This window comes from Echinops telfairi, unplaced genomic scaffold (genome assembly GCF_000313985.2).
Source record: "Echinops telfairi isolate 266 unplaced genomic scaffold, ASM31398v2 ScPeMD7_7469;HRSCAF=8507_1, whole genome shotgun sequence".
Classification (NCBI taxonomy): Eukaryota; Metazoa; Chordata; class Mammalia; order Afrosoricida; family Tenrecidae; genus Echinops; species Echinops telfairi.
In genome coordinates, this window is record NW_022111373.1 from 87231471 (window position 1) to 87244405 (window position 12935).

Genomic DNA, 12935 nt, shown 5'->3' on the forward strand with positions numbered 1-12935 from the left:
AGTCCTCAGCCTCTGAAGGGGTTAGAATGGAAACCTGGCCTGGTGAGGGAGAGTTATAATTCCACATCCTGCAGATAGTCTAGGGGATTTTTAAATTTTTCCCTAAAGGCAATAGTTTTTGTTGTTTGGGGATTATTTTTAATGATTTTATTGAGGGCTTTTATAGTACTTATCACAATCCAAACATATATCCATTGTGTCAAGCACATTTGTACATATGTTGCCATCATCATTTTCGAAACATTTTCTTTCTACTTGGTAGTTTTTGTTGTTGTTTTATTTTTAGTAGGATAAAAATAGTGACTGAGGATAAAGCAAAAATAAATTAGTATACTTATGTAATTTGTTATTTTGCCATTATGAGGTAGAAATAAGAGGCAGGGGAGAAAAAAGTAGCACTCTAAAAACAAGACATGAAAGTAATGTTTGCATAAGTTTTGTACATAGTTTTGTGTTGCACATTTTTAATAGTGATTTTATACTTTTCATGTAAGACAAAACTAACAACTTCTAGATAACAAATGTAATCAATTATTAGATAGGGTGAGAAGGGAAATGTCTAATCACTGTCTAATCACACTAAAACAACCTGAGACCTGGGGTCCTAGAAAATCATATCACCAATGCTAGGAAAACGGAAAATAATATCCACCAGTGCACACCAAAATTGGGGGCCAATCCTTTGTTGTTGTTGATTGTGACTCAGCCACCCTATCCTAACCCTATGGGATAGGATCTGTCCTATAACAGTTGTGCTCCATAGCTTTCCCCATAGTAGTACTACCCCATAAGATTTACAGAAGCAGACTGCCCTCCTTTGGTTACCTGCTTCACACTTCCCCACTGCACCATCAGGGCTGCTCTAACAAAGATCGTATAGTAAGTTCCTATTGATGCTGTGTGTGTTGGTGTATGTGTATGTGTGCAAAGATATGGTTACAGTCTAGCGCACTGCAGTGCTTGGGGAATATTGTTAATGCTTTATACCATTTTTAAATTGTCTTGTATTCTAAGGGCATCACTATTTACTAAGGAACCAAGGAATTCAAGAATTCAGTGCTCTTTCCATTCTATTTGTGTTATGTAATATTTAGAGTTTGCTTATATTAAGAAATAATTATCTCTTCATCTCTCATCCTCTAAAGATTTGTATTATTTTCTTAGCTCAGTCCAGAAAAAAATACTGTATTTTGACAATTTGGCGATGTGAGGTTTAGTATGTTTTGTTTGGTGTGAGAAAATTCCCCAGTAATGCATTTGCATATCATATTGTATTAATCAGCACGCTCCTTCTAGTCACTGCTGGAATCAAACTCACGTGAATAACTTACAGCAGTGGTTTCAAGCTTCGTAATGCACGGCTTAGCTGAATAAAGTCTGTATTTGATTCAAAATGTGCTTTTTTATAAGTGAGCTACCAAAGATATTTGGTAAGTGGTTGGTTGGAAGTCACAATAGAGTGTGGGGGTTTGGTTTAATGAGCCTCAGCTTGGATGGCCCTGGTGGGAATTAAAAATCAGCTGAGCACTTCCCCAGAGATGTTTCTGAGCTCTGGATCATAACCGCTAACTGCCTGGACATCACAAGAGACAGACACTGCTGCTCATCATTACAAAAGTCAAGTACTACAGTACCGAAAGCCCTTTTGCCTTCTATTTTGTACTCCAGGGTTGGTTGAAGTATTTTCCAAACTCTATTCTGCAAATCTCTAACTCTTTCCCTACTCCTTGGTTGTGTATTCATTGTGTACCTCCAAATCCTGGCTCAGAAGGAACTTAAATAAATAGCTGTAGAATCCTTTTAGGAGCTCTCTGCAGTGTCGAAACACTGAACAATCGAAAATAAACTTTTGTCATCAGCCCTGGGATTCTGATACCCCAGTATCATCAGTTCTGCTAGTTCTTCATAAAGATAGAAGGCGTAAATTCTAGAATTATTTTGTTTTTATTGAACTAATTGCTCTGCGCAACTTAATCATTTGATTCTTTACCCATCACAACTGAAAGAAAAAAGAAAATATTCCCTATTTTAATTATTGATTTTCCATCTAATTCCATTGTGTTTGGAGACACATTCTGGGTGATGTCATTTCTACTGAATTTATTTTAGAGGCCAGAATATTATCTATCTTTGTCCATGTCTGTAGGTACTTGAAAAGAGATGTTTCTTCACTGTTGTTGGGTAGAGTATCTTATAAATGTTGATTAGATCTGATTGGTTGGTATTCTTATATATCCTTGCTGACTTTTTGTTTAGTTTTATGATTTGTTGAAAGAGAGGTATTGAAATTTGTAAGATTTGTCTGTTTCTCCTTTTGGGTATCTGTTTGTACTGCTTACATTACAGCACTGTGGTTTAATGTACACACATTTATGATTGTCATGTATTACTGGTAGAGTGGCCCTTTTATCATTGCATAATGTTTCTCTCTGGGTAATTTTCTTTTTCTAAAGTCTATTTTATTTGCTGTTAATTGATTGTTACCAGAGTTCGGTCTCATAAACTCACAGGGGCAGTTCTACCATATCCTATAGAGTCCCTGTGGATCCGCATGGGCTTGAAGTTAGGGAGTGTGAGTGAGTGACCAGGGTTCATTGTGATTGTAAAATGTAGAAATCTAACATGCGGATTGCTCCATTTTGTCATCTTGCTGAGTATGAAATAAGCCATCTGAGAATCAGGAAGAGAGAATCTCATTACCATCAAGAATGAAGAGCCAGGAGTAAAGCACAACTTTAGGCCTTGAGACCTGTTCACTGAACCTCTTCATTTCAGGGCCAAAAGCTGTGACATCAGAAAAACCTCAAAAGAGTGGCAGCAGCAGAATTAAGAGCCAGACTAAGAAACAATGCTGTGTGCTTCCTGGCCCAAGGAAAAATAAAGCTGAATTCATTTAGTCTATATATTCAGTGAAACACGATTCTGTTTTTAAAATTGAGATTGGTCTATAATGACAAGGAGAAATTTCAATTATTGAGAGAAACATATCTGAGCCTATTATAGATGCCACCGTCCATTTTTCAAAGCAGAAAAAGTAGGGCTTTATGTAACTATGTATGTATAGTGTATAGAAAGAATGCCTAGAAAAAGATACAGCTATGTGTAACTTTAAAAGGAAGTTAGAGAATATATAATTTATAATCTTAATTTTATTAAAAACAACAACAAAAATACCAAAATGATGTAGTGTTTTTAAGAACTGAAAGGTTACCTGTCAAACTGTTGGCATTGATTTTCCGTGGCAATTAGAAATTGGGTACTTACATCTTTTTCTCTTTGTATCATTTCAAATTTCTGTCAAAAGCATATAATACTATCATGAGATTTTTTTTCAGTGAGTAAGGAAAACCAAGACAGGGAGAAATCTTTGCAGGAAAAAATGCAGGAAAATTATACAGGCAGTAAAATTACAGCATGCCCTACAGGACCCACCCCCACACCGACACACTATGGTGGCATACAGATTCCCGGTGACCCGAGTGTCCTTATTGTTTTACAGGAGTAAATGAAGATGAGGAGAGGAAAACAAAAGGCAAAGAAAAATTCAAATTGAAAAAAAAAAGGAAAAGGTATTTTTCAACATCTTTTTTTAATGCAAGGACTTTTACAGTTTATTTTTATTTGTACTTCAGTTAATTTGATAATAAGTTTTCTATAATAGATGTTATTTATTGTTTCAACTAAGTTCTTAGAATCAGAAATAAGAAATAAAATCAACTCAGCCACTCTAAATCTTTTTTTTTTAATAAATCAAGGTGTAAATAAATAATTTATAATTTAGGTAGAATAAATACAATAATTACAATAGTTACTGTAATATTAGAAAAATAATATAATGCTTATAATATATGTAATATTGGGAAAAAGGAAATAATTACAATCAAAGTGAAATAAATCAAATTTTAGAAAAATCAAAAATTAATAACAACTCTTCTTTGGTTGTTCATTTTCTCAGCTGGAATTTTTAGTGTTAGAGTATCAGCCAAGCCTTTTGTTGTATGTACATGTGTGAATTCTTCACATATAAATTTTTTCCTCATATATTATAAAGCTAGAATTTAAATATTTGTATTCTCATGATTTCCATAGCTAGGAAATTAAATTTTTAAAGGATTTATGGACTTACTAGTAATACTAGCAAGTCCTTTCTTTCAAAACATTTATCAGTCACCTGTAAGTTTTTACTCTTTTTTGAAAACTGTTTGGTTAAAGAAACTGATCAATACAATTAAGAGGTAGTTTCTTCCTTGTATAATAAATATAATTCCATTCATTTTAGAATAGTCATACACAGAGAATTTTTTAAGGCACTTAGCTATAATTATATATGGCATATACTCTATTTTCTGACAGCTAGTATGGTCTACAAAGTCAAATGCCTGAGCACATCAATAAACACAAGTAAGCATCTTTCTGGTATTTTCTGCTTTGAGTAATGTCCATCTGAAACCAGCAATGATATTCCTTGTTCCATGTCCTCTTCTGAATCTGACCTAACCCTCTGGCAGTGTACTGAGCCTCCCTTTCAGTCAGTGTACTACCATTGTTGGAAGATCTCTATCAAAAGTTTACTTGCAGATGATATGGATGATCTTGTATAGTGTGAGCAGTCTATTGGGTCACCTTTACTGGGAATTGGTACAAATATGGATCTCTTTTAGTCAGTTGGCCAAATAGCTATCTTCCAAATTTCCTGACATGGACCAATGAGTGCTTCCTGTACTTCATTGCCTTGTTGAAACATTTCAGCTCGTGTTCCATAAATTACTGAAGCCTTGTTTTTTGGCTTATGCTTTCAGTGTAGCTTGGACTTCTTCTTCAGTACCATGGTTTCTAGCTCATATGCTGCTACCTCTTGAAATGGTGGAATGTTGACTAGTTATTTTTGGTAGAAAAATTACCCTGTATATTCTTCCCATCTTCTTTTGACTTCCTGAATCATGAAATGTTTTGCCCAGAGAATCTTTCAGTAATACAATGGAGATGTAGTGCTTCCTTTGCTCTTTCAGTTTAAGATATGCTAAACTTGTTCTTTTTGATTTTCTAACTGTAGGTCTTTGCACCTTTTATTATATTTTACTTCGTCTTCTCACGCCGCCCTTCAAATTTTTCTGTTCAGAACTTTCACTTTGTTATTTCCTTCATGTTCCTTAGCTACTCTATGATTAAGAGCAAGTTTCAGAGTCTCTTCTGACATCAACTTTGATCTTTTTTTTCTTTCTGTCTTTCATGACCTTTTGCTTTCTTCAAATCTGATGTTCTTGATGCCCTCACACAGCTCATCACATCAGTCATTAGTAGTCAGTGCAGCAAATCTGTTCTTGAAATGATCTCAAAATTTAGGTGGCATAGACTGAAGGTCATAATTCAGCTCTTGTGGACTTGTTTTAATTTTCTTCAATTTCAACTTGAACTTATATATGAGCAATTGATTTTTTTTTTTTTTTGCAGTCAGCCCAAGCCTCGTTTTAGCTTCTGATATTCAGTTTCCTAGTGTTTCTTCACACAGATGTAGTCAAATTGGATTTCTGTGTATTCCATTGGGGAAAATCCACGTGTATTTTCCCCTTTTGCATTGTTGAAGAAAGGTACTTGTGATGAAGAAGCTATTGGTTTTGCAAAATGTTGTCATACAATGGCTGGCTTTGTTGCTATCACAAAGGCTATATTTTCCAACTACCTTTTCTCATCTTTGTTTCCAACTTTGCATTCCAATCACCAATAATTATCAATGCATCTGGGTTGCATATTAAATCAATTCCTGACTAAAGACCTTTATAGAATTCTTCAATTTATTTTTCTTTTCTTTCTTTCTTTTTCTTTTTTCTTTTTGTGCATAAATTTGAATAATAGTTGTATTGACTGTGTTTCATAGGATGTAGATAGGTATTATCCTGCCAGGGGCCGCATGGTACTTCAAGATACATCTTGAAATGCCCTTCTGGACTAAGAATACAAAGCCATTCCTCTTGATTGTTTCGTAGTAAACGATATGATTTTCTGATTCAGAATGGCCAATACCAGTCCATTTCAGCTCACTGATGCCTAGAACGTTGATTTTTATGTGTTCCGTTTCACTTTTTACAACTTTGAATTTTCCTTCATACGTTCCAAGTCATACGTTCCAAGTCATGCCCCATCCGTAAATGAAGGTTCCAAAGGCTTCACTCTCACAGGCCCTCCTCTATGCATTTCACAGTGGCCAACTGTACTTCTGAGAAGGCAGCTCTGCCTAAGTCGTATTATGAGTGCTTTGTGACCTGAGGGATTCATCTTCTGGCACTGTCTCTGACAATGTTCTGCTTCTTTTCTTGAGATTTTCAGAATCTGACAATATTTCAGCTCTTTCCATAAGATTTTCCATGGCTAGTTCCTCAGAAGTAGAGAGCCTACTCCTTCTTTGCAGTCTGTTCTTAATTTGGAAGCTGTGCTGAATCTGTACACTGGGGGAGCCTGCTGGCATTTGAAATATATATCTTCCAGCAAAAAGCAACACACTAACATCCATAGAATGACAAACTGATAGACAAATGGTTTATAGACAAAGAGAGTAACTAGACAAGGAGAAAGGAAAACAGCATTGCTTAAGTAAGGCGAAAGAGAGAGTCAATACATGAAGAAAACCATTAAGCGATTCACGAAGGCTCTATAAAGACACTATATAAAATATATTTGCCTCATACTTTATATCTGTCATGTTTTCTGTGCTTGGGTTTTAAATTCCAGTGTTTAGATCATTTAGCTTTTATGATGCCTTTCTTCTTATTTTTTTCAATCACCTTTCTTATTTTTTAATTAACTCAATTTCTGGCTTGCCATAAATACGTGGGGTCACAGTGTACGTTGAAAGCCTCACACCACTCATATAAGATCTTAAAGTGTGAAATAGTCTGGGGGGTTTGTATGGCTTTGTTTCTTTTTCTTTCTTCTTTTTTTACTATTAGAGGAAAGAGCTCTTAAGTTTATTCTAAATTATTATTAGAATAATGTGATAAAAATAAGGTAAAGTGATCCATATCCTTGTTTATCTGTATAGGGTATTTCATTTTAAAACATGAGAAATATAAGGTGAGGTGATATATCCTCCTTGTTTATAGAGTATTCATTTAAAAACATCCTTTCTGTAATTAAGGAACAGTATTATGGAATACAAATGTACTTTTCTCTTATGCTACATCTAGAAGGTTCAAGTACTTTCACTTGACAAATCAAGAGAATCAACAAAAGTGCTTTTGTTTTGCTAATTTTTATCTTTAATCCATTTATCAAGGTATAATTATAGTCTCTTTTATACAATTAGACCCTTTTGTGGGTCTTTTAAAAGAAAAGAATGTCCTAATAGCAAGATATTATTGCAGCCAGAAGCACATTGAGTATATAATGAGGTTTGCTGAATGCTACTTTGTGTGCCTTATAAGACTATGAAGGATAGTTATAACATGAAAAAGTTAAACTCATAGGGAAATAACTTTATTTTAATAAATTCAAAACTTATCATTAAGAGTTGAGCACAATAGAGTTATTTGTTTTAATGTCTGTGACCAAGTAGCACAAATTCTGAGTTCAGCATTTAAAAGAATATGCATTCATGGTGTTTACTTATGTTTACTACATTAGCCTAGTTCCAGGAATAATTTAAAGCAGTTCAAATACCACTTGACATTACTCACTAGCCATAAATGCAAGTATCAGCAGTATGCATCATTGTCCGTAGGTCCTACTCACCCACTTCCACTGAAGAGGATACTTCAAAACAGAAAAAGCAAAAATCTCAGAAGAAAGAAAAAAAGAAAGAAAGAAAAAACAAGGCAAAAAAAGCAAAACATCATAAAAAGGAAAAAAAGAAGAGAAAAAAGGAAAAACATTCTTCTGCATCCGATAGCCCTGAAATCTCCAAGAAGTGACTGTGACTTTGACCTAAACCATTGCATTTTCAAATTTGTTTTATAAAATTATTTGACTGTGGGCTTTACTATATAATAATTCCTTGCAATAAATCGTAGTCCTTTCCATATAGATTTTTTTGTTTATAGGACCATTATCTCTTTAGCAAACTATTTTCAATGTGCTCTGACTAAAAGCATTAAGTCAGTCTTGTAACTTGATAGTCATGCGTCAAATACAAAACATCGTTTTTGATATCTGTGTGTTTTTGGCTAGTGTTAGTTGATTATAAAATGTCTCTGCTCTAGTCAGCACAGGGAATCTACCTAGCCACTAATGAATATTGCTGAATCAAGTGTTCTAGTGACATTGACATTTTTAATAGCTTTATGTATACTATGGTGTAATGTATGAAAATGGTGAAAATTTTTAATGTTGCTTTTAAACCTATAAGTCTTTTTTTGAATGCCAGAGGACATGAAACTGCTTATTGGGCCTGGCGAGGATTTTTAAATGAATGGTGTCTGCAGGAGGATGATAAATTAAAATGTTTTTAACAAATTAAAATGTTTTTAACACTCTTTTATGAAATAAAATACCTGTCTGCTTTATTTTGGTAGCAATTAAAAATATCTCTTGCCTGTTTGAAAAGACAAGTCTACTTCAGCCTATTAGTAAGTCTCAGAGATTATGCTGTCTGGGGCAGGGTTTTAGGGCAGACTTCTGGGTTGTTTTACAAACACATGTCATATTGGCATGTGTTAAAGTGATACCTCAAAGACAGACACTTTTATTTAGGAGGACAGCAAAATATTAAGTAGAAATGATTTCTCTTATACTCAGTATGTAAATTTGATGAAGCTTGTTTCTATGAGTAATATGGAAAATTTTTATAAGTGTCAACCTATATATTTATTTTGTCTGAAATAGTTTGTATATAGGCTTGATGCAGGGTTCACACTGAATTTAGTTTCATAAATAACTGATTTGACTTATTGGTCTTTTACTTCCTGTACAAGCCTCGGGAGTAGTGGCAAAAACTTAGAATTAAGAGTTTTATTCTGTTCTTTTTAAAATTTAAGAAGCAGGGAATTACATTATGAAAGCCTTTATATAACGATGGCAATTTTATAGGGGTAAGCATTTTCAAACAAATATTAGTAGGTTAAGTGTTCCTACCATTTTTAATTTTATAATAACTACTATTACTTTGTGTGGTGATTGGTTATCCTTTATGCTCAATAGTTAAATCCTTATTGTATTATAGCAGGACTGGAAGTCCACCCATTATCATGACACAGCACCAAGTTCTAAGTTTTCAAAATGGTAGCCCACAAACATGGCCACAGGTAAATTCATATGGTGACAACAGGTAAGTGCATTTCATGAGCTGTAAAGGTTTAACCAATTCTCTAATTAGCATTAGTCTCTCAGTAAGACTCAGGGATCCTACTAGCCCCTTTTTAAACCAGAACCCAGGCTCAAATTTTAACGAGATTGCACTACCTCCTCATTCTAGCCATGGTGTCGCCATGGAGGCTCCCACATGTCGAGCTTTTCCGTAACTCAGCTTCAGTTTATGACCCACTCAAAAAGAAATTCTTTTTTCTTTTTTGAGTGGGCTATTGTTTGGGGGGAGAAACCGCTGATTTTCAAGGATTTATTTTGCCTTTGATACTATTGTATGAAAATACAGTAATCCCTATTTACTTTCTTACCAGTATGAAAATGGTAAATGAAAAAGAATGACCTCATCCCTTTGAGTGTGTTACATAGTTTAAAATGACAGTAATTACATCAGAGTTCTACAATTAATTGTAGAAAGTATAAATTCACTCAGATTTAGATTCTGAATACTGACACATTAATAATGATACAGAAGCATTAGATAAAATCTAGCCCTCAGAAATATAGTATGTAAGTTAAAGGTGTTCGTGCTCAATAAGTTTTCCCCTGGAAGCAATCATGGAATTCTTAAGTAAATTTCTCAGAGTCTGAGCATAGATTGTGAAACATCCCAATTGAATAAAAACCACTTCTTTTTCACTGAAGTATTTTTCTTTTAAGTTATGATGTTACTGTTATTAGGATTGGATGCAAGCCTCGCTGATACATTTTAGGAGAAATTTTTAATGAATTTCCTCTCACATGGGATGTAGCAAGAGGAAAACTAATACAAAAATTCAGATTTGGCTCTTCTATCTACATAACCTTCAACAAAGTCATTTTGTTTCCCTGGAATTTGGTGTCTTTCATCTATAAAATGTTGTACCAAATGATCTCTGAAGTCCTTTCCAATTCATAATGTGCATACATTATTAATATTTCAGCAGCATGCAAGTAATATTTATTTTAGAAATCATTCTTATAAAGCAGCTCATATTCTAAAATGGCAAAGATTAATTTAGAATGCAATTACTAAACACCAAAGTTGCCTTTATTTTTCATTTTTATTGTGAATTAAGGAAGGTTTACAGAGCAGATCTTAGCTTTACATTCATACACATTCAGATTCAATGTATCCCCCTTCCCTGTGTGTCCTGTTTCCATGGATCCTTTTCTAACCCTCTGAATTCTGTCCTTGGGTAAATGCCACTCTTATGATCTTAGATGGTGATTATTATAATGTGGAGGTGAGTTCAATTCCAAACCTGAAAGGTAAAGACCATAGTCTTCGGGAATCACACCAGTCTTCATCCAGCCAATAAGCCTGGTCTCATGACCTGGAGTTCTGTTCCACATTTTCCTCCCATTCTATCCAGGACCTTTTCTAATGTAATTCTTTTCTGAGCAGTTGGTGGTGGTAGCTGGACACCACCGAGTTCTCCTGTTCTCTGCGTTATGGAGTATGTTATTTGTGTGGTCCATCAGACTAATTGTTTCCACATGTCTTGATTTTTATCACTTCTTTCCTATGGATGGGGAGAAACCAATAGTTGCCCCTTAGATAGCTGCATTGCAACCCTATAGAATAGAGTACAACTACCCTGTGGGTTTGCGAGACTGTAACTCTTAGTGGGCGTAGAAAGCCCCAACTTTCTTCTGACTCACCCTCAGGTTCCCCTTTATTTTCGTCCATATCATCTGTTAGCTAAAAGCATTCAGCAGTATCTCCAGTTCTTCAGACTAGATGAGGAGTAAAATTATTCTATATGTCTGTATATACTACTCATTCTATGTAATCGTACATCATCTTCAGTAGTAAACTAGGCTGAAGTGTCATTAATGTGTATAACAATATCTTTAACAAATATTGCGTAGCTAGCATAGCAAATACCAGGGTGACAGATCTAAATAGCATCGCATTTGCTTCCCTGAAAGGAGTTCACAATTTAATTGGTAGGAGAAACACAAGACCACATCATTACATAGGTGCTGAAATTTCTCTGAACATAACAATGCAGAAATTTACAGAAACAATGCAACTTAACCTAATCTGGGGAAATTAGAAGAGGGCACCTTCAGAAACTAATGCCAGAATTACATGGAAAATATTAGTGGGGAATGCGCCAACTTCTAGATTTCATAATTTTTTAAAAGGTGAATTAGCTCTCATTAGAAGGCTACTTAGAAAGTAATTTCACCTTATGTTATTTGTACTCCTCTCAACCCACTATTTAGCTCTCATTAGAAGGCTACTTAGAAAGTAATTTCACCTTATGTTATTTGTACTCCTCTCAACCCACTATTTTTTCTGAGATCTGATTGTTGCTACCAAAAGTTACAATGGCTTAAGCCTCCTAAAAAGCACATAAGGATACTATATTATTTATCAGACCCATTTCCAGAATTTTTATGTACTTTGAAGTGTATTTTGTTTTGTTTTTAATTTTACTTTGGATTGTTTTTACTGGCTTAAAATGAATTCTAACACGATGTTATTATTCACTATACTTGAATAAATATTTTTAAATACACTTTTTGTTGTACATGCTGTGGTGTAATTTCATCAGGCTTCTTGATTTTTAATATTTTGTCTTCGATTTCTGAAGTACAACTGATTCACAGGGACAGACAGACATACTTAGTCCACTGAGGTCACTTTGTGATGAACTAGCACAGCTGGGAGCGCTTGCTATGCAAACTACCTCGGCAGTTGGGGTGCAAGAACGGGTTTCTTATGCCACCTGGGAAGTCCAGGTTCTTCTGACCCCAATGATGTCATCCCATTTCCTCTAAAAATATGTAGTGTTTGAGAATGTGGGGTTCTTGTTAGAGTGTAATTCTCCAGCCATGGCTAGTGCAGTCTGCCTCTTCCACCAAGTTGAAGTCTGGGGAGCACGGGCATTCTGTTGGCCTGAAATCCCGAAGCTTGCTGCTCCTTGTGTCATTTGGGTCACCTGCCCTTGCCCTTAAACAACAGAAGCAGAACCACACCTTGCCTTAATTAAGCCTTTTCAACCTAGAATTTCACTTGAGGCAACATTATTAATAATAGAATTATTAATGTCAGTCTACCAAGAGAGCCAATTTTAGGAGTTTGTTTGTTTGTTTTAAACTGGATAAAAGAAAGATTGATAAGTACCCACAAATGCTGTATGGGCTTTCGAGAAAATTAATGAAAATTCTTTTATGGCCATGTAAAGTGTCACTTTTTTATCTTGGAGATGCTTTACCTTGAAAGCTTCACATTTAAGTGAGCAGTTTATTTAAAACATTGACGGCAACCTCAAAGTGTTCTTTTTCATTGTAAAATTCAACTCAGTCAATAGGATTTAACAATGATCTAGAGCAGTGTTTCTCAACCTTCCTAACACCGCACCCCTTTAGTGCAGTTCCTCATGTTGTGGTGACCCCCCAACCATAAAATTTTTTTCATTGCTACTTCATAACTGTCATTTTGCTACTGCTATAAATCCGGTGACCCTGTGAAAGGGTCATTCAAGCCCCAACGTGGTCACGACCTACAGGTTGAGAAGCGCTGATCTAGAACAATTCTGTCAATATAGCCACATGTGGTATTTAAATAAAATAAGGCAAGTTAAAACGTTAGTTCTTCAGATACACTCAATATTCTATGTGCCCAATAACCACATGGTGACTATGTCCTG

At 34.9% G+C, this 12935-nt stretch overlaps 1 protein-coding gene across 1 annotated transcript in view; it reads left to right on the plus strand.

Annotated features, from left to right (window-relative positions):
• The window catches only part of SREK1IP1 (SREK1 interacting protein 1), a 38398-nt gene extending 29519 nt beyond the window's left edge, over positions 1-8879 (plus strand). The window contains exons 4-5 of the mRNA XM_045285327.1: positions 3500-3569; positions 7715-8879. Of these exons, the coding sequence (XP_045141262.1) occupies positions 3500-3569; positions 7715-7904 (260 nt within the window). The 3' untranslated portion in view covers positions 7905-8879. The remainder of the gene's footprint in view (positions 1-3499; positions 3570-7714) is intronic.
• Positions 8880-12935: the final 4056 nt, after the last annotated feature.